Here is a 24,488-nt window from a genome sequence, read left to right on the forward strand (position 1 = left end):
CGAAAAGGTCACAGAGATCAGAGTTTGGAGGAAGGCTTGTGCAAAATGAAAAAAAAAAAGGAAATAGAAAACAACACAAACTATAGCTACAGTATATCTCATCCCCTCACTGTCGCTATATTTACATTCCTCTGCATTTACTGATTGATACTTTCTGACCACCATTATAAACTGAATAAAATGATTAACGTATGTCTCAAAAGAAGTTACTTCATCAGTTTAACTGTGAAATAAGAGTTTGTGAAGCTCAGTACTTGCAGTGCAACTGTGTCTGCAGCAGCCATGAACTGTTATAATGTAATGTCAGTGGACAGAGAAGCTACAGTGAGAGTGAGATTTTTCTTCCATTTGCCCCGAGGGACCCTGGGGGGTGTCACCCCAAGTTAGCATGCTATCAAAGCTGAGAAAAGCAGCCAAAAACATCCCAGTATATACAACCTACAGGGTGAAACTATGGATTACTTCACTTTACCCAACATTCGGTAAATCTGCTACTGGAAAGTGTGGAGTGTCAGCACTGCACAGGTTATCAACTGTTTTAAGATTTCTGATCGCAAAACTGGAGTACATTTATGTGGGGGTGGGTCTCATTTAGGACTGCAATCACTGATATATTTTTTAACTAACATTTAAATAGTGTATCATAACATTTTAAGCTGATGTGGTCCCTCCCACATCCAACAGATAAAGACTCACATTAATATTTATATACATCTTGAATCTAAATCCAGTATTCACCATCTTTTTAGTTCCTGCATGTCTCACTTTTAGCAAGTAAATGCTCACCAGCTAATCTCTATTTGTGTGAAAAAAACATACTTAATCTTTTTTTTTTTTACTGAGAATGGCAGCTTTCAAAAATAAGTATACATTTTATTCAACAATTTGATAATGGGTTAAGAAGATTAATGGATGGATGGATGGGGATTTGAAAATAAATGTCATGTTTGAAATAATACTTCAAATAATCTCTCTACTATCGTGTTGGTCGTCACAGCTACTGTCTACCTGTGATGTAATTAAATTTGGAGAACTCAAATCCCTAACACGGCCAATTGAAGTGACAGGGTCAGACATTGTGAAAGACTCCGATAGAGAAAAATTTTAATTGCATTAAATGTGTGATTTTTTTTCTTTTTGATTTGCAGTAGAAACTATACAGTAATTAATCCAAACCACAAGTCAGATGTGCATTTAGGTTTCTGCTGCTTATTGCATAAATTTTAAACAGTGGATGTGTCCTTTGTAATTGTAGCTTGACAACATCACTCCAATTAGAGACTGTGGATAGAACAAAAGACTGCTGTCATTAGATGGCAGCGACTAGAGACAGTGGAGTAAAGAAAGGTTTACAGGAAAAAAAGTCTCTTTCTTATTTATTAGACCTGGCTAGCATTAAAGAGTTGTTTTTTTACATTAAGAAATGGAGTCTGTTTCTGTGCTGAGATGTTAATATGCTCAAGAGCTGGGATATCTGACGAAGCAACTTTTCAGAATTAGGTCGGTGGAGAGGCATAGCCAAGAACCACATGTATTCAGCTTAGCATCTATTATTGCATGTACAGTCAGTTTAGATGAAAAATACATGTTTTCAGATGGAATAATGCACATTTTCTAAGGTTTTGAAAAGTTTGTGTGGTGACTGTGATGAAAAACAAGAACACAAATCATCAATACAAACACTACAAACAGAGGCAAAGAACTTCACTTAGCCAGCTGTGTGACAGCTCAAGTCAAAACATGCATCTTTCATGCAGGTCTTGCCCCTTCGTCTCCTGTGTGCCATACAGACTGTTTATGAGTCAGAATCAAATGGAACCAACAAAGCAAAATCGAATCTAACTGTGGGAAGAAATTCGTGCTCTCGCTCCGTCAAACTGTTTTTCTTTCGCTCTCTTTTTTGCATGAGACGCTCATCTGCCTGTGACAAACGAGGACGGGTCAGAGATTAAAGATCACAGAGCAGAGTTCAAATGCCAGAGTTCAACTGAGGGATTCCTCTTCTCATTTTCTCTATTTCGTGCTGATGCCATCGCTGCATTAAACTCAGTTTGAGTCATTTAGGATCTGAGAGCTGCAGGAAGTGTTCTTATTCAAACACATTATGTACTCCTCATTAACTTGTGGGTTACAGCACTCTTGGTAAACCCTGTAAAAATCTTTGATTTCACAACGGGAAAATGGGCAATCTTATGTATTCAGTTCATTCATCCTTTTCCGATGTTACTACCAACACTAAAAAAGCCATTACACTAAAAAATGAGCTGTTAAATAGGGGCAGCATGCCTGAATAGCACCCAGTCAATATGTAGTGACCTGTATTCGCATAAACCTAAAGCCATGTTCACTGTAAATATATACACAGGCGTTGAAAATTTATACCGACAAGGAAAACTTCACTGTGAAAATTTGGCAGGATTTCCTGTGATCTTCTGCCACATTTTACAGTGTTTCTGCTCGACATTTTAATTTTCACCTAAACCAAACATAAAATCAACCGTTTTACTCAGCATCATTTCCATTTGCATCTGGAAATGATGCTGAGCATTTTTCTTTTCTCTCAAAAGTAATTCAGCATGTGGATGTGGTATTTTGGTTTTTGGAATATTTGTTACTTTCGAATTTCTGCCAGTAAAGGTGAGTTTGAATTATTTATCATTTCATAATAAAGTAAGTGAGACCTTGTAAAGTTAGAGCAGGTGTATTATGCATGCAGGGTTTTTCCTCCAAAGAAGTTTTAACCACAGGCAAAGAAAAATCACAGCATTGTGCTAAAATTATTTCCTTTCCTCTTTTTTTGTAAAAACTAGTGGTTTATAATTGGTCAGAAATAAATAGATTTCTGTTAGATAAGGTGCTGGCCCTACTGTCAATCCCCAAAGGTATACTGAGCACCACTAAAAAATCCTTTCTTCTGTCTTTACCAATAGAGCTGCACAGCTGTCCTAAAGTCACAAAGCATGCATTTTTCATCAAGTAAACGAATAATATTATTAATAATAATAATAATATAGCACCAATGTAGTATAACAAGTGTTTTAAAAACTGCTTCTTATGCCATGTCCTCGTTTTGGCCAGTGCAGCACACCCACAATGCACTGCCTCCTACGGTCTTTTTAAGGCTGTATTGTTTTCCTCACCTCCAATCCTGGCATTGAAGGCGATGCCCACACCACAGTAGGAGTTGTTGGCCTCCATGGCAACTTCCCCTGCACAATGGGTACCGTGACTGAGACAGAGGGGGAATAAGATGTTAGCCACATACAGAGACTAAATAAGCTGAGATGAGCGTTTTCTTTTTTGGGGAGGGGTTTTAACCTGAGCACACGCAGTAATTATGGCATCTCCTCAATATGATTGGCTCACATTGTCAGAAAAGAACACTAAGATACTGGAAGTCTCACCTCCAATAATCAAAGCATGAAAAAAACAGGTAATATGTTGTAGGTTGACACCAGACACGTGCAACGATTTAGTTTTGAAATCTTTAATTAGCAAAAAGAGAAATTGACCTTGATATCATGTCTTGAGCTACAGTTAGTCAATTAAGCTTTTTCATGAAATGACAGCAGCAGACTTCCAGTGTAACATGATAGATCTCTGATTTCAGACAGGCAAACTCAAGATTCTCACATTTTAACCAACGTCCACTGATTCTTTCTCTGTGAGAGGACAGCTGTCGCTTGTTGCAGCCAGTTAAGCTAGTTTTAGGTCCAAGAATTAGCTTGGTTGCTTAGCTTGAATGTTTGCGTCTCACGTTAGGGCCACTATACACGACGTTTGATCAGTTTCCTGGTTTTTGAAGGGAGAAATATAGGGATCGGATATCTAGAGGTAAGAGTAAAAGGACAGGAGTCATTACCTATTCTCCTCATTTCTGACAGGCATGGGATCGTGAGACAGACCGTGTGATGCACGCAGGTCAAAACTGGCACGGGCCTCCTGGAAAAGCGAGACAGAAAACAAATGCGGAGTAGTGTACGACAGCATAACCCTCAACACAAAACATCAGGATGACATGACAGGAAATGAAGCAATCCCATAAAAAACTCTCGATAGTGGCACTTGAATTAGACTGTCAACATTTTTCTTCTGACTGACGGCAATCACTGTCACTGAGGAGATGCTGCTGCGTGTCGGTGTGGTTTATGTGTGTGTGTCATAAAAGTGAACATGTTTGAATGACTTGTTTGCCAGTGTATATAGGCATAACGGGAGGAGGATGTCTTGGCAGCAGACTGTACAAGAGAGCAATTATGTATCTCCCTCTCTCTCTCTGCAGCCAGGCTTATCCATGCCAGACAATCTGCTGTGACAAAGTACAAGTTGGCCTGCACGCTTCAAACTGCCTATAGGATTATAAATGACAAGGCAGGAGCAAACAACGCTGCCACTTCACATATGCTTTATGGCCAGCCAGTGTAACACCAGCCTCGCAGCTTTATAACTATATGAAACTTTTATTGTCTCATCTTTTAACGAACAGAGAAGCAACTCTAGCTGAGAGAAAAGCCTCTAAGATAATGCTCAAATTCATTTAAGGCACATTGATTTTGAGTTTACTCACAAAGTTTTTCTTTAGGTCCTTGTTTGTGTGATCTAAACCTGGAAAAGAAAACAGAAAGAATATGATGGATTTAGTTTTGCAAGTAATTTTTCTGGTTAAAAGTGTATTTCTTATATTAGATCAGCACAGACCTCAATTTCTCAGTCAGTCAATATCATGGTACTTACAGTCATGTCAAAAAGAACGTGCGCCCTCTGTCACTACTAAGGATTTACATATGTAAACACGATGTTCATCTGTGGTGATGCACATCTTCTCATTTATTTTCATTTATCTCATTTATTTATTTAACAAAAGGCTTTGCAGGCATTTGTTTTTCTACAAAGCTCTCTTAAGGTCCTGCCACAACATTTCAATCAGGTTGAGCTCTGGACTTTGACTGGGCCATTGCAACACCTTGTTTCTCCCCCCCCCCCCCCCCAACCATTCTGTTGTAGATGTGCTGCTGTGAGTGGGATCATTGTTTTCAGTTCTGCTCCTTGGCATCGTGTGAACACACACCTGAATGTTTCAGACCAGCAAACTGCCAAAACATCTGCTTTTACAGAGATGATCACATAGTTAATCAGTGCATTTGATTAGGCAGCACCTGGATGTAACTAAATAATTGTTAACTCACACACTGGTTGTCCATTATTGTTAAATTATCACATGTAACATGTCAACGTTGTTCATCTGAGGTTCTATTGAAAAAAATTATAGAACCTACCAAGAACCAGATTACTTTTTGCCGTGTCTTAAATAAAAGAGGTTGCACTTTCTTATTACAATGACTGTATCCTGTAATTTTTAACACTTCTTATTTTCTGTACTTCAGTGAAGGACTGAGAAGGCAAAGGTGATGTTTCTCCTTGTCTATACAAGCTGTATATTCAGAACACAAACTCATGTGATGACTCATTTCTAAGAAGCAGACTGACATCAACTGAGTCATCTCCAAAGTTAACATAGTTCCTGTCTCTGAGCTCACTTATACAGAGTGGTGGGCACATACTATATGCCGGAGCTGCATAGACAGAACACATTTTACTCTGACCCTCTGAGGTTAACAAGTGAAAGTCCACGTAATGGTGTTTATATGAAAATATCAAATTCCAAAATGTAGAGGAAAATTCAATGAATACAAGGCAGAGAGCAAATGTGCGTCAGGAACTGAGACAATTAATGATCAACCCCAATATGCTTAAAGAGATCGGTTCCTCATTTTTAATGCCTGGTGCATTGGATAAGTGCACTTTTTATTTTATTACATTCTGTAAAGCAGTGCTGTTTCAAGTCATTGCAACTTGCTGTGTGGTAGACAGGTTATTAAAATTTTGAATTTTGAGTGCTCCACTAATTGGTGCAATTAATTTGCCAGAGTGTAGTGGTGAAGTCCATTTTTTAAAATCAACTTTTGTCAAGACCCGTGTTTTGTACGACGAAGCTTCGCACATGATTGATGAATGAGTGAACGAGTGACTGGGAGCAGAACAATCCAATCCACCAAATCCGTTTGTACTGCCGTCCTTTTGATTTCTTATTCTTTTCTCTTACACTACACCTTTCTTTGCATCTTTTCATCATCGTCTCTCAACATCAGTTGCTTTTTGCTGGCTTGCCCCCTCCCATCGCCCCTCCTCTTCTCCCACCCCATCCACCGCCACCACCTCCATCTCTGCAGCATCAGGGCTCCTGTGGTCTCAGCGAGAGACAAACGAATGAGGGCCCCAGGAGGGCCGCGCCTGCTCTGCCACACATCACTCACTCTGTCTCTCAATCACACACACACACACACACACACACACACACACACACACACACACACACACACACAGGACCTGCCAGCCTTTGTCCCATGCAGGCAGTGCCTCCGGGTTGTCATGGTAACCTGCAGTCGGTCTCGCTGTGGAGGCCTGATTGTGTTGAGCTCAGGCGGGATGGAGCCTTGGGAGGGTGAAGCCTCATTGGAGCCTGCCATACTGTGCCATGCTGAGCCATGCCGTGCCAGGTCAACCTGCTACATCCCATATATAAGCACTGATTCTTTATTCTCCCCTGTGCGCTACTTTTCAATTGCCACAAATGAGTTTCACCTCAAACCAAGACCTTGCTAAAAGCCAGGAGACAGAGACAATAGGAATCAAATACTGGGCTAGAGCCATTTATTTGACTAGAACTGCCAATCCAGAAATACTGCATTTCACTTTCAGACTGATGACATACAAAAGCAAAACTTGGAGCCAGTTTCATTTCAGGTTTTATCCAGAAAAACCTTAATTGTGTGTTTATTTGTTTGTTGGCTAAAAAATACACTCCAGGTACAGTGCGCTAAGTCTTCTGTAAGAACCAAAGTGAAGAAAAAAAGGAAAACTAAGAAATGTCATTTATTAAAATTCTTTCCTGAGTTAAGATTGTTTTGTCAAACTATTTCTAACCACAGTTTGTGAATTGTTGAACAAGGTGACACGGAACAAACGCAAAACAGAAAAATATAAATAAATAAAACATATGTGATTTTTTTTTTCAACCTACATGAGAACAAGAGAAAGATCTCCCTGGCAGACTTTCCTCCTGCCTGAGCCAATTTGGCTTTCCACACTGAAAACGAGGCCAAGAGATGATGCTGAGGAGGTTATCGCTGATTTAAAGTTTAAGGTGTGCTCAGTAATATTATGGTCCAATAAAATATCATCAGATAGAATTAAAGAGCTATGAGTTTGTTTTTCTCAGTAACCCCACATCGTGCTATTTTTTTTGTCTCAATTCCCTAAATTTCATCACCAGCGAAATCAGGAGAATCTAACTTAGCTTCTGTTCAAACTGATCAATTTTAAAGCTCAGAATCTCTGAGCTTTAATTCTTTAAGATGCTACTGATCATTTAAAAAGCACCAAAATATGCTGAAAGAACTCAGAAAGCACTGATCTATATAACCATGACTATGGTCAGAGAAGAGAACACCACGTGTTGATCTGCTCAACTCAGAATAGGAAGCTGTAGTTCACACGGACTCAACAAAATAGAAGACTGGAAAAATGTTGCCTGGTCTCAGTCGTCACTTCTGCTTTGACATTCAGATGGTAGAGTCAGAATTTGGCATAAAGAAAGCATAAACATCAATCCATCCTGCCATGCATTAATAGTTCAGACTGCTGGTGGTGTAATGGCACACTTTGGGCCCCTATAGTACTGGCTGAGCATCATTTAAACACCACAGCCGAACTGAGAATTGTGGCTGACGCTGACCATGTCTATCTCTTTATGACCACAGTGCACCCTTCTTCTGATCGCTGCTTCCAGCAGGATAATGTCACAAAGTCAGATCATCTCCAACTGCTTTCTCGAACATGACAATGAGTTCTCTGTACTTAAATGGCTTCTATGTTAAACGTTTCCAGAGGAATTAATGTAGGGAGTTCAGCCTAGTACTAGCAAGATGTGACTTAGAAAGTGACCACTGACTGTATACCATGATGTTAACATGAAGGGGAAGGAGGAAAATTTGTCTGTCAACATGGAATCAAGAGTGTGAAAATATTAGAATGGACAGTTTGGAAATGCAGCTCAAAAAGCAGTGCAAAGCTGCTGTTACCACAAGTGAAGAGAATGACTTTTCTGCAGGAGGCAACAGAGCTTGTTTTATTAAGAGTTCATATTTGTTTCATCTCAATTATAAGAGAGACTCCTTGGTGTGCATTCATGCATGTTCTGCCTGCGTGTCAGGAACTTGCAAAAAGACAATCGCATCGAGTCACGTCAGCATTTAAAGGCTGACACCGTCACTTCAGCAAGTTTGTGATGGAGATATCTTTGGGAATTAATGTCAAGCTGTTCAGGGGGGAACAAAGTAACAAGTGAGGAAAGGACGAAGGGAGGAGGGGGTGAGGGGGAAAATGACTGGAACTATAAAATCTCCACTTAAATACTCCTTAGAGTATGTGTGACTATCATAATTACAGGATGTTTTGGCATATAACAGGCATGTATATAAGATGATAGTTTGAAGAGGCTTACAAATAAAATAGTATTAAAAAATATAGACTGGAGGGCACCAGTTTAGCTCACAAGTTGAGAAGGTCGGGTGGTGTTAGCTTCTTGCTAGCATCAAGTTGAAATAATTGACAAAGTACTTAACAAGTTTTATAAATTGTAATAATAACTTATGGCTAATATCAGTGCAATAAGATGCAGAATCGCCTGTTCCTGCCTAACTTCTCATCTAAGGCTTTTGTGCTTGTGCACACATCAGCACAGCAGTCACATCAGTTATTTGTCATGCTAACTAGGTAGCCAGAGAGAGCTTGTAAGTAAATGTGACCTTCAATTAAACACATTTGGTGCTACAGTAGCATGAAATAACTGGCTAACTACTGTTATCTTGGAAACCTGTATCTGGGCTAAATTGACTTTACAATTTCACTAGCTGCACTGTAAAAATAAAATTGTAATATAAAAGTATTTTACTGTGTATTCTTCTAGAATATCATTAAATTTACATCAATAGACTGTGATTTTACATTTCAAATGTAAATTAACGTAAAATCACTGTAAATGTAATAAAACATAATTTTCTTGTTTTTTAAATGTATCTGTCTGTACATATGCATATTTAGATTGTTAAAATACATTCACAAATGTATCAGAATTTCACAAATATTTGTCCGTTATTTGAAAGATTGAACTGTTAAATTCAAATGTAATGCTATGGAAAAATATATAAAATGATTCTTATAAACTTTTTTTACATCAAATAATTATTATTATTATTGTTATTTAGGGCGATCGTGGCTCAAGAGTTGGCAGTTCGCCTTGTGATCAGAAGGTTGCCGGTTCGAGCCCCGAGCCCTTGGACAAGACGTTTCACCTATCACCTACTGGTGATGGCCAGAGGGGAATTATAAAGTGGAATTGTAAAGCGCTTTGAGGGTCTCAAAAAGCGCTATATGAATGCAGTCCATTATTATTTAAACCAACTGTTAACTGTATATTTCTGTACATTTAAGTATTATTATTCATATTGCCACATTCATTGACCTTGTTTATAGGTAATTTCATTGTTTAATCACATTAAAATGTTCCTAATTTAATGTTTAAAAGCACTTGAAAAAGGCAAAATCCCATGTAAAATTAGGGCAGCAAACTGTATTGTCATTACTGAAAATAACCGTATTTTCATGAGAAATTTATTTTCTGTTATTTTCTGGTATTATTTTGGCGCCCCAGCTGCCGGAATATTACTGTTTTTTTAGGATTTTTTTTTTTACGGTGTGGGCCCATGTCCTCATTTTAGGTTTGACAGCGTTTTAGTAGGTAAAAGCGAATGCTTTGACGTGAACTGAGCTGCGGTTTGGGGAATGCCTCGAAGTGGACTGGCGATGGCTCCCCGGGCCTGGCAGATCTCCATGCACTAAATAGAAATGAACAAGTTAAAGAGTTGAGAACAAGGAGGGAGGGAGGCTGGGGCACGTAAACGGGAATGAACAGCTTGATGAACTGGGGGAACCTATATACATGACAACCGGAAGGAGCGTGTTTGGAGGCGTGGTCCTGCTCCTGAAATTTGGATGAATAATCTCCAATTATGATTGCCTCACACACCACTGTACCACATCATCAAACATAATTTCACTAGAGAAATTCTGTGTGAAAAGCAAACTCGAGTTTGTAAAGTAAAAAGCACCAAATACCAAATGGATCTCAAAAAGGCTCAGGTCCACATTTACTAATAATTCCAGAACTTAAATTGTATTCATTTTGAGTGATTCAGAGGTCAACTTACTCTTATTATTTTCCTTTGTAACCCAGTTGCAGTTCAACAGTGCTTCTGTGTTATTTTGGATAGTGTTGATCATTGGATATTTTGCTTGGAGTTATTTTGGATGGTTGAACACATCACGGTTCATTTTTTCTAGTTTTCTCCAATTGTACATAAGCTCCACCATGGGTGCTCTGAGGACTCCCGGAGCATTAGAAATTTCTTTGTAAGCCTTCACAGGATGATGTTTTTCAAGCACATTCATCCTGATGTCTTCTGAAATTTCTTTTGGCTCACTGTGCTACTGCTGAGACATTTTAGCCAACTTCATCCCTCTGTCCTATTTTAGTAACGATTTTACAGAGCAGGACTGGTAATCAGATCTTGCTGTCTCCAGCCCACTTGCTAGGGACAAGGGAATTTATAAAGTTTCACAAAGGCCCAGGTGAAATTAAATACCAATTTTACCTTAGTACATACAATTATAGTGTTAACAACTTGTAATTTGTGTTCAGTCAGTTTGTCTTTATGCTGGATTTTATACAGTTTAGTATGAGATAATAGAGCTAAGCACGTGTGAATGTACATGGAGGTATCTGATTGTGCAGGGGACAGAGGTGTATTAGGCGAGAGATTGAGACACGTACAGCATAAGTTGGTGTGTCAGGGGGGTCAATTTGAGCGTCAAAACACACACCCTCAAGTATTTTCAAGGATGATCCAAGTGGAAAAATGCATTCAGCCAGGTGTATTCACTCAGGTAGCACCATACTGCCATAAATACAGCCATAAACACACTCCAACACAGTCCAAGGTCTTCTGAGTGTGAAAGTAAAAAGCCACGTCCCACAGTTAGATGGAACACTGTAGGTGGTGGAGCCAATGCAAAACCTTCCATGAATACAAATGCTTTGAACCTGACTGACCCAGTCGAGATTGTGACTGTGCGTGTGTGTATGTGTGCGTGCTTTTTTTTCAGCTCTGCACGTGTGTCAGCATTCAGCAGCAGCAGCAGCTGCACTCCATCTCCTTGCTCCTGCAGAATTCACATCGGTCCTCAGGGTCAAACACACACACAAATCAGACATCGAGATGTGTCGGAGGCCATTTTGAGCCGACAGTGAGTCGTGCCTGAGCCGCCGCAGAGAAAATGAGCCGACATGACTTCAGAGGAGGCCCCAGCTACACCTGACCCCCCCTCCATCCCCTTCACACTTTGTCTGTTTCTCGCTTCTTAGCTCTTCTCTGTCGGAGTTGTTACCCCCCCCCCCCCTCAAAAACAAAAAAAATCCACCAGAAGTCAGTGGGCTGCCACAAAGACATGAAGATGGAGAAGGGGAGAGGTTAAAACACACGAGGGAGGAGATAAGCCATAAAATTTTGATATCAATATTTCTGTAAGGAAGCTTCACATGGCTGATGATTTGCATATGTGACTGTGAAAGAAAAAAGGAAAGGCGTGTACAGTACGTGCATGTGTGCATGTGTGTGAGAGAGAGAACTGCTTAGAGACAGGGGTGTGTATCCACCACCCACAAAGGGTGAGACTTCCTGGCCCTCCACCTCCGTCTCATTAATCAGCTCGGTATTTAAGAAGGGCTGGAGTGGACACTTGCCTGTAATTAGCTGGCTTTGTCAAGAATGCGCACATGTGTGTGCGTGTGTGTGTGTGTGTGCGTGTATGAGAGAGAGAGAGAGAAAGAGGTTTAAAAAAGTTTTAAAAGTGTGGCAACGAGAGAGATCTTGGGGAGAAGGCAGAGTTTGATGAGTGAGAAAGATGGAGAGTCAAATAGAAGGAAGAGGAGAGAGGGAGCGTGGGTGATGGAAAGCCTGGAGCAGGCTAGTGCAGGGAGAGAAGAAGGAGAGTGGGGAAGTAGGAGAGAAGATTGTCGGGAGGAGTGGGAGAGGTGACAAAAAAAGGATGGAAAAAAAAGAAGGTAGATGAGTGAAGACTGACAGCAACCAGAGTTGAGGGAAAGATGCAGAGAGAGGGACAGAGCAAAGGAGATGTGGGGATGGAGAGGTGGGTTGACTTCTAAAGTGGGATATTAGCATTCAAGCAGTACCGATTTACCCCCTCCACACATGCCCACCTCCACCTCAACCCAACGCCATGTCTGCTCAGCGGCCGGCTCTCCCCTCATGGTGGAATCAGACACAGAGGTTTAAGTTCAATTCTGAAACGCTTCCTTCAATGGAGATCTCCACTTTAGAGAAATATCCTTGTTTTTCTGTGGTGTGTGGGCTCCAGCTTTTCTCTCAGCTCCTACATTACTTCTGAAATTCATAAGCAATTTTTTTTTACTAGTAAGTTAAACATTTTCTGTCAATCAGTGGGTACTGCAGGACTTGAAATTTCTTGTTATTCAAAACGAGTGCAAATCCAAATGGTGCCACACGCCTACATGCAGAGATAGCAATCCAGGAGAGGGTAGACATACAGTGGAGCCGCAACATGAAAATGCGAAGCTAGAAAAGGAAGACGTTTAATTCTGTAGGCAACGAGTCGACGTAAGTTATGTTGAAACAAACAGATATTTCAAGCGCCATCACCACTGTTTACTTGCTGTATCGTGACTGCCGGAGACTTCTGTGCCAAAGCCTGCGTGGCCCGTTAACAAGTATCTTAGTGGTTTCTGTTTTCTCTATCCCAGCGTGCATCTAATCTAATTTTACAAGAAGCTTACATTTTGAGGCATGAAATCCCCCTTGTGACTCTGCATTAAAGCACATCTTCATTTGAAATTGCCCTCACAGATAAAATACATTTTTTGTTGCTGCGGTTTGTTTGTTATCAGTGCTGTTTCAATCCCCTGCATGGCAAAATTTCATGTTTTGAACACAGCAGGAAAATCAACTACAAAGTCTCGAAAAGAGAAGCAAATTATTTTATTTTCATATGTTAGCAATGATGTCCTCCTGTTTCCTGCCTCTGAAACCCTTCCCGAGCTCCATCTATTCTTTAACAGCACGGCTCAGTGCAAGACCCAAAACAAGCATTCAGGCATCAGTGAGGACAGATATTGCGGATACAGCACTGGGGCAGATATGGGTTGCAAAGCGGCTTGCATATGTACAGCTACTCTGGGCAAGCTAAAACAGCTTGTGTGGAAGAGAATCAGCTCAGTTATCAGTGTGTTTATGTTAAAACACACAGAAAAACATAATTTCTAGTATTTTTATTACATGCCAGAGTACTGTAGTTACTCAAACAGGAGCACAAAATACAAACTTAACCTTTAGATTAATACGCATTTGGTTTTATGTGTGTAGGGCAGATCAACTATAGTTTGGAGTAGGCAGGAAATGTGCCACTCAGTGCAGAAGTGTGACATGCTGATGATGGAGCACATAGATAAGGTACATTGGGCTTCCAAAATGTAGTCAAAAAAATAAATAAAATAAAATGAAAGAATATCAGCATCCTTACAGTTTAAGATGCCTTGTGATTATAACGTTATGTTAATACACAGACTCTTTCCTGTTTGCTGTCTTCTTCTGACAAGTATAAACATCTTGCCTGCTTCAGATTCATTCACTCATTTTGATGTGATGCTAAAAAGAAGAATTAAAGACACTGGCAGCAATACAGACTGTCAATCCCAGAATGTAATGACATGGCAGCAGTTAAATCTATATTTGATTTGATATTTGGATTGTCTAATAAGTTGCCTATTCTTCATAAAGTGGATCCCTCGGGGTAAAAATGGGCTTTTTTCCCCCTCATACTTAACATATCTACAGGTAATCGCATTACTCCATGAGCATAACCCAACACACATCACAGTCACAGAGAGAGAATTCCCCATAGCTTCCTGCTGCAGCGTCTGCATATATGACTTCCTTTAAACTGCTTCCCAGCTCCTCCTCTGGTCTCCTCCACCGCTTTGATCTCATTTGACTAATTATATTCACAGAGAACGGTGTTGACAAATTCATTTTGAAATCCATTAGTCCCGTGGCGTTGTTTAAACAATGTGCACGTTAATGTCCATTGCTTTAATACCCCCCGATTCACATTCTAATAGCTGTCTGATAAATCAGGTTATCTGCGACACCTTCTACACACCGTGAAGAGCGGAAATTAGAGAATTATTAACTATCCATGGTGTTCTTTCGTGTCCGGGTGTGTTAGGAAGAAGAGGAGAGGAGATGACAGAGCAGAGGAGGGAGAGAAAGAAGAGGGGGGGGAGAAAAAAAAAAAGCAACACTGGAGAGAGAGATGAGTTAAAGGAGACCAGAGGGAAAATCACAGCGATAATAAGGAACATGAGGAGCAGCATTACAGCAGCGGTAAATCTAGATGAAACTAAGACAAACACTAAAGAGGAAGGACGGAGGGCACAGTGTCAAACATACATCAGTTGAACAAGTAGCAGATCAATTAAATAACGAAGATTCTTTTGGTCACTTTATTATAATTACATCATCACTTGACTGCAAAGTCAAAGCAAGTAAAAAAATACACAAGTGAGGTTCCACCAGTCTGACTCAAGCAAATTAATTGATTTATGGACTTCGAGGCATTGGTAGGAAAAGATAGAAAGATGTTCAGCATCTGTTTTACTACCAACTGATGTTGCCAACCTTCCATCTTTCATTCTAAAGCATAAACAGAGAAGTTTAATGAAAAAAACCCACACATGTGGCAGCTGTAAATGGCACGACGTCATGTTGCTCACCTCTTTGACTGTGATCAAACATCAAATATTATTGGTAAACCATTTGGCTCTGACAGAGGCACTACCCTGGCATAACCAAGTCATTTATTCTTTAAAGCGAGCCTCTGAGCAGTAGAGGCAGAAATAGAAGGCTTTTAAACGGGTCTGATCTTTTTTATGCTTGTTTTCTTCACAGCAGTGGATTAGTGCAGTGCAGATTATCTGGACAAACTGAAGAAGACTCAAATTAAGAACAATAATTAAAGTAGAGAACAAAAACAGTTCTGCAAGGCTATACTCCCCGAAGTATGGTTCAAATACCAATGGCACTTTATCCGCTTCAAAAGTTGTCCTACCTGCTGCTTCTAGGGCTGTTTGATAGTGTGTAGAGCAAACCTGCTGACTCTCTAAATTCACACAAACTAAAAATTACTGGCAACTGCAGTATTACCCCTCAGTCTCCTAGTAGATACATCTATGGTATCAATTTCAAAATCCTACGTCACCTTGTTCTCAGGTTACTGCATTCACAATATTTTCAGAAATCTTCTGACCTTGAGGTCAAGGTCACTGAAATTCAAATTTGTCCAAGATTTTAAGTAGATACACCTACGGTATAAATATGAAGCCCGTAAATCGACTAGTTCCACAGTAATTGCGTTCACAAACTGTCCACGCTGCCCACCCGTGTGCCTGTGATGAGAATTTCCCATGGGCAGTTACTGCTGAGATACATCCAAACGTTGAGGATTTTTTACAAGACAGGGCAGGTAAATTGCAAAAAAACAACAAAAAAACCAAACAAACAATCAAACACAAAGAAAGACCAAAGAAAACTGCATATTTAACCACATTCATTTGCACTTAATTCCACCACAAACGAGACATCTTTCACAAAAACTAATGGGACCTGCACTTAGCCTGACTACAAAGCAGGCAACATTCACAAATCCAAAAAACCTACAATATATAATTGTCACAATAAACACAGCAGCCTCTCCCCGGCACATTTTATTTCATAAATTGGTTTATTGTGCATTGCACTAAATTACTAAGCAACTGAAACAGCCTCACGTATGTTAACACAACAGTGGGAAACTAGTATTTGCTGAAACGCACCTCATTACAGTCACAGCTTGCTTTGCTGTATGGGGATTTCTCCAAAATATATGTTGATCGTAATTATTGATAGCCTGGAATAATAAGAACCCTAGTTTGCACGTATTGGTCTGTATCACTGTTACACAGAATAACATATCATAGATGTGTGGCCGTGGAGATGGATGTCTGTTTGCTCCAAAACCGCGATACAATTTCAACAATTACAACTGCTTGTTGAATGTTTCAGTGTTCCACAAAGCCTCACATGCCTATACCTAACTGCAACTGCTATCTATATAATCAGCAGCTCCTCCCACTACAAGAAATATCAGTTAAATACCAATTAAGTGCCACACTATCATATAGCAGTGCTTAAAAGGACTGATTTGGCTGTTCCTGGCATCCAAACAGGCCATTTGCAGTCTGGACAATATGAGAAACAAAAAAATCAAGTGCAAATATTAAAAGTAACATTTTTAATCAGGCTTACTTTAGGATTTCATATGTGACTTGGATGCAATAAAAACACAGCAAGATCGCAAGCAGTGTTTTCTGTTTAGAGGTCATGTACTTCTCTGTGACTGGAGCTTTTCTGCAATATTTCACAACTCAACTCTTTTCAGCCACCAGAAAAATGAAATTCCTTAAGCAAAAATCATTTGAGCAGCTGATCTGTTATGTTTAATACTTCTTAGAGTCCCAAAAACTCCACAGCAGTTTATATTATCACGAGGCATGATTTCACAACTCTGAAGGGCGATTTTTAATTTTGTTCTGGGAAAGCCTGACTCACAGACTAAACCTTAAATGTTTATTTACTTATTTATATTTTTTGTGCATTATTTTTGCTGGAACCTTGTGCATCAGCACAGGTGTCATGAAATAAATAAATTATAATTGTAAAAAAGTGCTTTAAACTAGTGCAATGCACACACAACTCTATATCCAGGTTCCATTTTGGTTTCTGGGTCAGCAAAATACCTGGATTTTATTTTAGCTGTGATGCTAACGAAGCTTACATAGAGGTCTTTATGTCCCTGGTGTGTTTTTTAAGTAGCAAAAGATCAATATAAAAAAAGCAGCAACTGCTAGCAGGTTTCTCATCCGAAGCTGCCTCACATCATTTTCTTTCACCCAGCTAATTATCGTTACCTCAAAAACTTTAGGTTTCCGATTAATGTGATCTCTCCAAGCCACTGGCTGTTCTTAGTGAAGCTCAGTAAGCTTGTAGCATGCAGCTTGAATTAAATTGTTTTCTGATAATTAAATATAAAAGTCAGTTTATTCCAGCTGCTAATGCTAGATTAGCTTGATTAATGTTTAACAAAATTCTTGACAAACAATGATTATTTCTCATCCAACAGCAGCAGTTGTTTATAATATTCTAAATTGGATTTATATTGGTTAAATTTCATAAAATACTGTCTCAGCCGAAGTCCACAAGCCACAAGTACCACAACTGACACGCTGTTGCCTCTCCGCTCTCCCTCCTCCTCTCCTGATCAACCTCCTGATCTAAACTATCTGAAAATTTCTACTCCACCTCCGCTCTCGCCCCAATCTCCAGCCAAATCCTGACTGCGACCCCTGCTTCTCCTCCTCTTCCTGCTGTCCCAGTTTCCTCCTCCTCTGCCTCTAAACTGCATGTGGAACATGAGGAGAAAGTCTTTCGGTGTCACTATCCCTGCCTGTGGTGCCTGGTGGAGTGTGTGGATTAGACACATAGGCCTGATTAGCTGCTTGTTTACCTACCACCACCACCATCGCTATCACGACCACAGGGCTTCAAGGGCAACACCGGTGGATCATCTACCCACACACACACACACACACACACACACATACATACATCGACCCACACAAAAAACAGCTCATAGACACACTACGCTGAGCCCTTCTGGTGAGTGTCTGTGATGTGTGCGCCATCATGCCCCCGTTGAGTCGCCCACCATGGCACAGGGCTCTTAATTAAGAGGAGTGTGTGTGTATGTGTGTGTTCTTGGGGGGCGGAGCAGCTGGCAGGAGGCACTGGGGCCAGAGAACATCTGCAGGAGGCCGCAAAGCAACGCGCCTGCATGCGCACACATCTAAAAAAATAAAAAAAAATAAAATAAATTACACACAAACATGAGGCTATACACACGCTCAGTGGTTGATGACAACACGCATAACTACACACACTGTTGCCACTTGACAACTCACACCTCTGAGAACAGAAACGCAGAGCTACACACTTGCAGGCACGCACGCAGACCCATTCCACACTGCCAGCGCCACTGCCACCGTACCAGTGGGACTGTCACCATAGCAACCCAGGACTGGTCATGTCACCCTGGTTTAGTGAGATGGGTGACAGCGAGAGAGAGTGAGAGATAGGCAGGCGATAAAAAGAGCAAAAGACAAAGACGGAGAGCGAGGGGGCATTTAATACCCTCCACAATACTCGGCCTGAGTCTTGTTTTCGAAACAAAAGGCGAAAGAGAAAGAAAAGAAGAAAGACGGCGTGAAAGAATCCAAAGGCGTCTCATCTGAAAGTGAGGAGGTCAGCAGCTTAAAGGACTTCACACGCACCATACGACCCTCAGAAGTCAGCCTCCTTTTTATCTGTAAGTCGAGAGAAGCAGTGCGGTTGTGAAACAAACACATACAGTACACGCTTATACACACAGGTGATGTCATCATGATGATAGAAACTGGGAAGGCAGAGAAGGGGAATGGGATTTTGTCCTTGCTATGGGGCAAAGGCTACAGCTGAGGGTAGAGGATTAAAGGATCATATCAGCCTTAGTGAGTTTCCTTTATCTCCCGCTGTTATCTGTGTCAGGCCTTATAAGGAATTTTGTTTTACTGTTGACCTCCATGACTAGGTGTCATATTTATAGCCCGTGTGTTTTAGGACCATTTACATCGTAACCTACTAAAAATTACAGAGATGGAAAAGGTAGTGTATCAATAACACAAACGCAACAAAGTGGAAGAGGTGTGTGATGTAAGTGTCCACCAAAGAGATGCAAAGCACCAGAAGAGGAAAACACTGGAGGAATGACAGTATAAAGTTCCTAAAAAACAAGAATAAAAGTCTAACTGATATCATTTTCCATCTGAGGCACTCTTTTACATTAAACTTCTATGCTATTCTTCTATGATAGATAAATGACACCAGAGAGAAGAATTACTGCTATCAAATACATATCTTACCGTGTTTAAATCCTAATCTTTGCATGTGTGTTGATTACCATTTTACTTTCTTTTTTGTAAAATTCTGGCTGGTAGCATCATTTCAGTTAAGCTCAGTTCAATTAAACACAGTTCAATTCAATTCAATTTAATTCAATTCAGTTTTATTTCTGTAGTGCCAACCCTGGAGGTGCTTTATATTGCAAGACCCTACAATAATAGAGAGAAAACCCCAGGAATAAGATGACTTTGGTGGGGAAATTATCTGGGGGAAGGGAGACTGGACAAAAACACACTGTGGAAGAGAGCCAGAGATTAATAATAAGCAATGATTAAATGCAGAGTGGTGTGTAAACACATAGTGACTGAACAAAAAAATACACTGTGCATCATGCAAAGCATGCAGCAGCTAACGGATCAGGGTCCCCTGATCCACACCTGATTATAAACGTTATCTAAAAGAAAAGTTTTAAGCTTTATCTTAAAGGTGTGAGGGTGTCTGTCTCCTGAATCCAAGCTGGGAACTGGTTCCACAGAGGAGGGGCCTGAAAGCTGAAGACTTCCTCCCATTCTACATTGATATATCCTAGGAACCACAAGTAAACCAACAGACTGAGACAAAAGTGCTCTGTAGTGGTGATATGATACTATGAGATCTTTAAGATAAGATAAGATAAGATAAGGGGCTGACTATAATGTCAATGAGAGGAGAATGACGTTAAATTTGAATCTGGATTTAACAGGAAGCCAAAGAACAGAAGCCAATATGGGAGAAATACAGTCTATCTTTCCTAGTATGTTTGTTGCAGTGTTTTGGATCAAGTGAAAGCTTTTCAAGGAGTTCTTAGGACAACCTGATAATAATGAATTACTGTAGTCCAACCTTGAAGTAATAAATGCATGAGCTAGTTTTTCAGTGTCACTCTATGGGATCCTTTTTTTTTTTAAACTTTGTGCAGAGCACATGGAAGACGGAGGCGCAAACAGGTGGGAAAAATTCAAAGCGAGTCGTGCAAAGTGAGTTGTTGCTACTTTGGTGAGAAAAAAACGTGTCTTTGCAGTGAGAAGAGACATCAGAATCACACCAGTTTCTTTTGCCACTTTTGTGATTTTTACCAGCAGAACAATCTATTTACATGAAGAAATGAGAGAATAATGCAAATAATAAGACTAAAACAACCTAATTCGTCACCCCCAGCCATTTAAATCTGTGTAAGGAATGTAAAGACCACGTTTGAAGCAAGAACGGCATTAAAGTACCGTGCATCTATTAATTAGAGTGATTCCTACACTACCTGTTGTTCACAGCTGCTTTGTACCGCGTGAAAAGCTTTGCCTTCACTTCATTAAATCCTTGCAGCCGTCTGAAGGCAGCAGCAGCACACAAATGTTGATAAATCTGCACCCTCTGATTTAAGAAGTGCCGCTCCAGAGTGCATTGCTATTACACACGGCTGTCCACTGTGTTACCTTTAATTATATCATATTCAAATGACACCAGGCTGCTACAAAGGAACCCCCACTGAACACTGCACACATCAGACTTCTCCCTAATGACTCAGTATTGTTCAGTTTATGTGGGAGAAGTCAGATTACAGTGGCTCATCAGTCCTGTGTGTCATTGCCTCCTTTCCAGTGTTCTTTTCAGCAAAAGCAGCATCTCTTGTTTTATTCTAAAAATGCATTATGATGCAAAAACTGCTGCCACACTGTAGTGTATGAGGTGACCATCAATTTATGTGAGATAAAGCGAAAATGAAACTCAATAGCTCAGATTGATGCAGTCATATAAATGGCTTTATCAACGCTTTATATCATTTATTTCAGTGGTGATTAGTTAAATAAAGCTGCCACCATCTGGCTCTGGTTGCAGCTTGGAGGTGTTGTGTATTCAGGTTGTGCCACTCTGCACCATTTAGACAACAATACAGAGAAAGAGGAGAAGCCTCTTTCCATTTGTTGGACTGCTTTCTTCAGCTGTCATTGTGATTGGCACAGCTGTTTCAGAGTGATGTGACAAGTGATGCTACCGGCTAAGTAAATTTATTAATCACCATAACCCTGATTTATTTTCCACACTGTCATTTTGCACTCTGTCTGCTGCTAGACCTGTATAAACCCATGTAGCAGCTGCACTCGACACTTGCTGCTTTCAGCCTGTTGTCGCACTTGTAGGGAGTTGAGTCCAATTGCAAATCTGCTTGATTTCTGCAGGTTTGAGTCCCACGCTTCTCGTTTTGCCCACTTTTCCTGTTTCCATGCGAACAATTTGTGGCATGCAATGAAAGTAGCAAGCAGTATCATAGTCAGTCTGGGTGGGGGGCTTCCAATAGTCATCAATGAAGACAAAGAGGAGCGAAAAGCTTTTGTTTTTCTTGCTGCAAAGTCAATATTTACCATAAAATGCTAGCATTCCGCTAATGCGTGCTGATTGTTTGTTAAGGTTTGTTCTTTTTTTTTCTTTTCTTTCTTATTAGAACAGAATCTCCATGTGGTGGAATAGAAGTACCCGGGCATCCGCATCAGCAACAAACTAGCAGATGAACACAGGGGGCTGTGTAAAGAAAAGCAGAGCACTTCAGTGGAGGTTTCTTTAACAAACACACAGTAGCTGTATTAGCAAAAATACCAAAACTTTCAGGATAAGAGGTTGACTCCTAAGCCAAGCTGGTGATGAATGAGTGTGTCAGAATTGTATGATGTATAGGAGAAGGTGCAAGTTGATCTCTGGACAAAGCTAATGCAACGCTCCATGTGTTTAGACAGGAGTAAAGCTTACGACTTCAATAAGCTACAGTGCCCACCCACCCAGAACAGTCTCCAATTTTGCTGTAGTTTTATTTGAATGAAGAGAGACAGAATATTAACCAAAAATACAGAAAAAACACATTAGATAATAGTTTTACATTGATTTACAGATAAGTGAGTGAAATAAGTATTTGATGACATAAGTATGACGTAGTACTTGGTGGAGCAACTCTTGTTGTTAAGCAGAGCAGTAAGATGTTACTTGTAGTTGGTCACCAGGTTTGCACACATCCCAGGAGGGATTTGCTGCTTGGTAACTGAAAGCCTAGCGAGCTCCACAGTCTGAGGTTGGCTAGTGCACTCCACAAGCTTAATGTTCTTCTTTAGCTATTCCTTTATTGCTTTGGTGGTGTGTTTTGGGTTAGCCACGACCCATCTTCAGTGTTCTGGCTGTTCTACAAGATTTTGCAGTATATGGCTTCATCCATTGGCCCCATTGGCCCCTTATTGCAGTGAATTTGTACCCTTAGCAAAAAAACAACCTTGACCACCATGTTCTTTGGATCGTACTCATCATTTCTCATTTTGAAACACGGTGGGTTAAGTTGATGCCAAAAAGCTAATTTTGGTTTCATCTGACCACAGCACTTTCCTCCAAGCCTTCTCTGAATCTTTTACAACGTCACTGGCAAACTTAATACGAGCCTGTACTTGTGGCTTTTTTGAGCACTCCATTACAGTGAAGTGTGTTACTAATGGTGTTCTTGGTGACAGTGGTCACAACTGCTCTCACATCATTACCTTTCCACTGATCCACCATCTTTCCATGATCATCCTCACCCCCATGACGCAGGATCTTACATGGAACTTCAGACCGAAAGCAATTGATGTTCTTTTTATATTTCATTTTTCATTTCTGAATAATCACTAAAACAGTTGCCACCTTGTCACCAAGCTTCGTACTAAAGATTCACACGCACAGCCTTGTGCAGGTCTGCAATCTTGTCCCTGATGTTCTTTGACAGCTCTTTGATCTTGTAAATGGTAGTGGAGAGGTTAGAATGAAAGAAACTGATTCTGTGGACAGGTGTGCTTTATACATTTATACTTATACTTTATACTTCCTGGCTGGCTGTTTGGCTGGCTGGCTGGTTGGTTGGTTGGTTGATTGCAATCTGTGCACCACATAGGTACACAGATAATCTGTGAAAATCAGAATTTCTAGGTTGTAGGAGATCAAATAGACATGCAAATCAATTTATATCTTTTATATTTTAGTAATATTCTGGTTCTCTCCATTAAAATCAAACCACCATAAAAATTGGAGACTGTTCATTTCTTGGGAAGTGAGCAAACTTACAAATTCAGCAGGGGATCAAATAATTATTTCCCCCCACTGTACATGTGTTTACTTTCCACTACAGCTCATCTCAATTCATAATTGAGGAACACCAGTACTGGCATTAACACTGGAGCATCGCACAGTAAAAAAGACCTCACACTTTCTTTCCAGTGGCAAAACAAATGTTCACATGAGCAACAGCTTTACGTTTCCCTGAAAGATGAAACAAGACACCTACCAATCATCTAGCCCGTGGCCTCGTTTGTTTACAGTAATTGTACTAGGGTATCACTATTAATGGTATAATGATCTTTAAAGACGCGAATCTAAGCCCCCTTTAAATCATCGTGTGTTTGTGCTTTCTGTATGGGCATTTCATCACTGCGTTATATAATGGGGTGGGAGGGGGATTCGCTTATTAGCTGCTGAAGCTGATTTGCCTAAGGACAAAAAAAATTCATGTACTAACTATTAAAGATCACATCATAATAACAGCATGTATGTGGAACTGCCTTAGGGTGTTTTGGAGGTTTAAGGTGGCGATCTTTACATTTCATAAGAGGACGACGGTCAGTACTGAAGAAGCAGGGTTGATGTAAAGCGTTCTTTGGCTTCCATGGGAAGAAGGTCAATACCAGTACAATCCCTTGGGTTTCAAACTGTCTGCACATGAAACGGGAAATGGTGCATAACAAATCCAAGGACGCACACAAACACAGAGACATACATGCATCAGTGATTCTGACTGTTCTAGTTTGTGTGTGGTACAATAGATACGTTTGATTTTTTTTATATGCATACATGGATGTGTGTAAGAGGGATTTAATGATGCGACATTTAGACATGTTCATTCATCAATATTTGTGCTCCATGGACTTTTTTTATGCAGTATTGATCTGCAGTGAGAGCATAGAGTATGCATGCTTGACCCTTTACCCCAGACCCCAATAAAATCATAATAGGGCTTCATAATAAACAATGTGCTCCTCAGTTTGAACTGGCTGGCTGAGCAGTTATTGAACTGGAAGGGAAAGCTACACCAGTCCAGACCAATATGACACAGAGTGACTGTTTACTGCTACTGAGCTCATTTCACGTCCAATAAGAAGCTTCAAACTGTTTGAAGTAATTGAACGCGATCACTTCAACATGATA

General features: G+C 40.3%; 1 protein-coding gene across 3 annotated transcripts in view; it reads right to left on the minus strand.

Moving 5' to 3' along the window:
• LOC120722138 (neuroendocrine convertase 1-like) overlaps nucleotides 1–24,488 on the minus strand; it is a 126,385-nt gene that overhangs the window by 2,963 nt on the left and 98,934 nt on the right. For all 3 annotated transcript variants that reach the window (XM_040012972.1, XM_040012975.1, XM_040012974.1), the window contains exons 7-9: nucleotides 4,568–4,605; nucleotides 3,863–3,942; nucleotides 3,141–3,229 (exon numbers count right to left, since the gene is read on the minus strand). In XM_040012972.1, coding sequence (XP_039868906.1) covers nucleotides 3,141–3,229; nucleotides 3,863–3,942; nucleotides 4,568–4,605 — 207 coding nt within the window. The remainder of the gene's footprint in view (nucleotides 1–3,140; nucleotides 3,230–3,862; nucleotides 3,943–4,567; nucleotides 4,606–24,488) is intronic.

Source organism: Simochromis diagramma, unplaced genomic scaffold (assembly GCF_900408965.1).
Source record: "Simochromis diagramma unplaced genomic scaffold, fSimDia1.1 OVJJ01000618.1, whole genome shotgun sequence".
NCBI lineage: Eukaryota > Metazoa > Chordata > Actinopteri > Cichliformes > Cichlidae > Simochromis > Simochromis diagramma.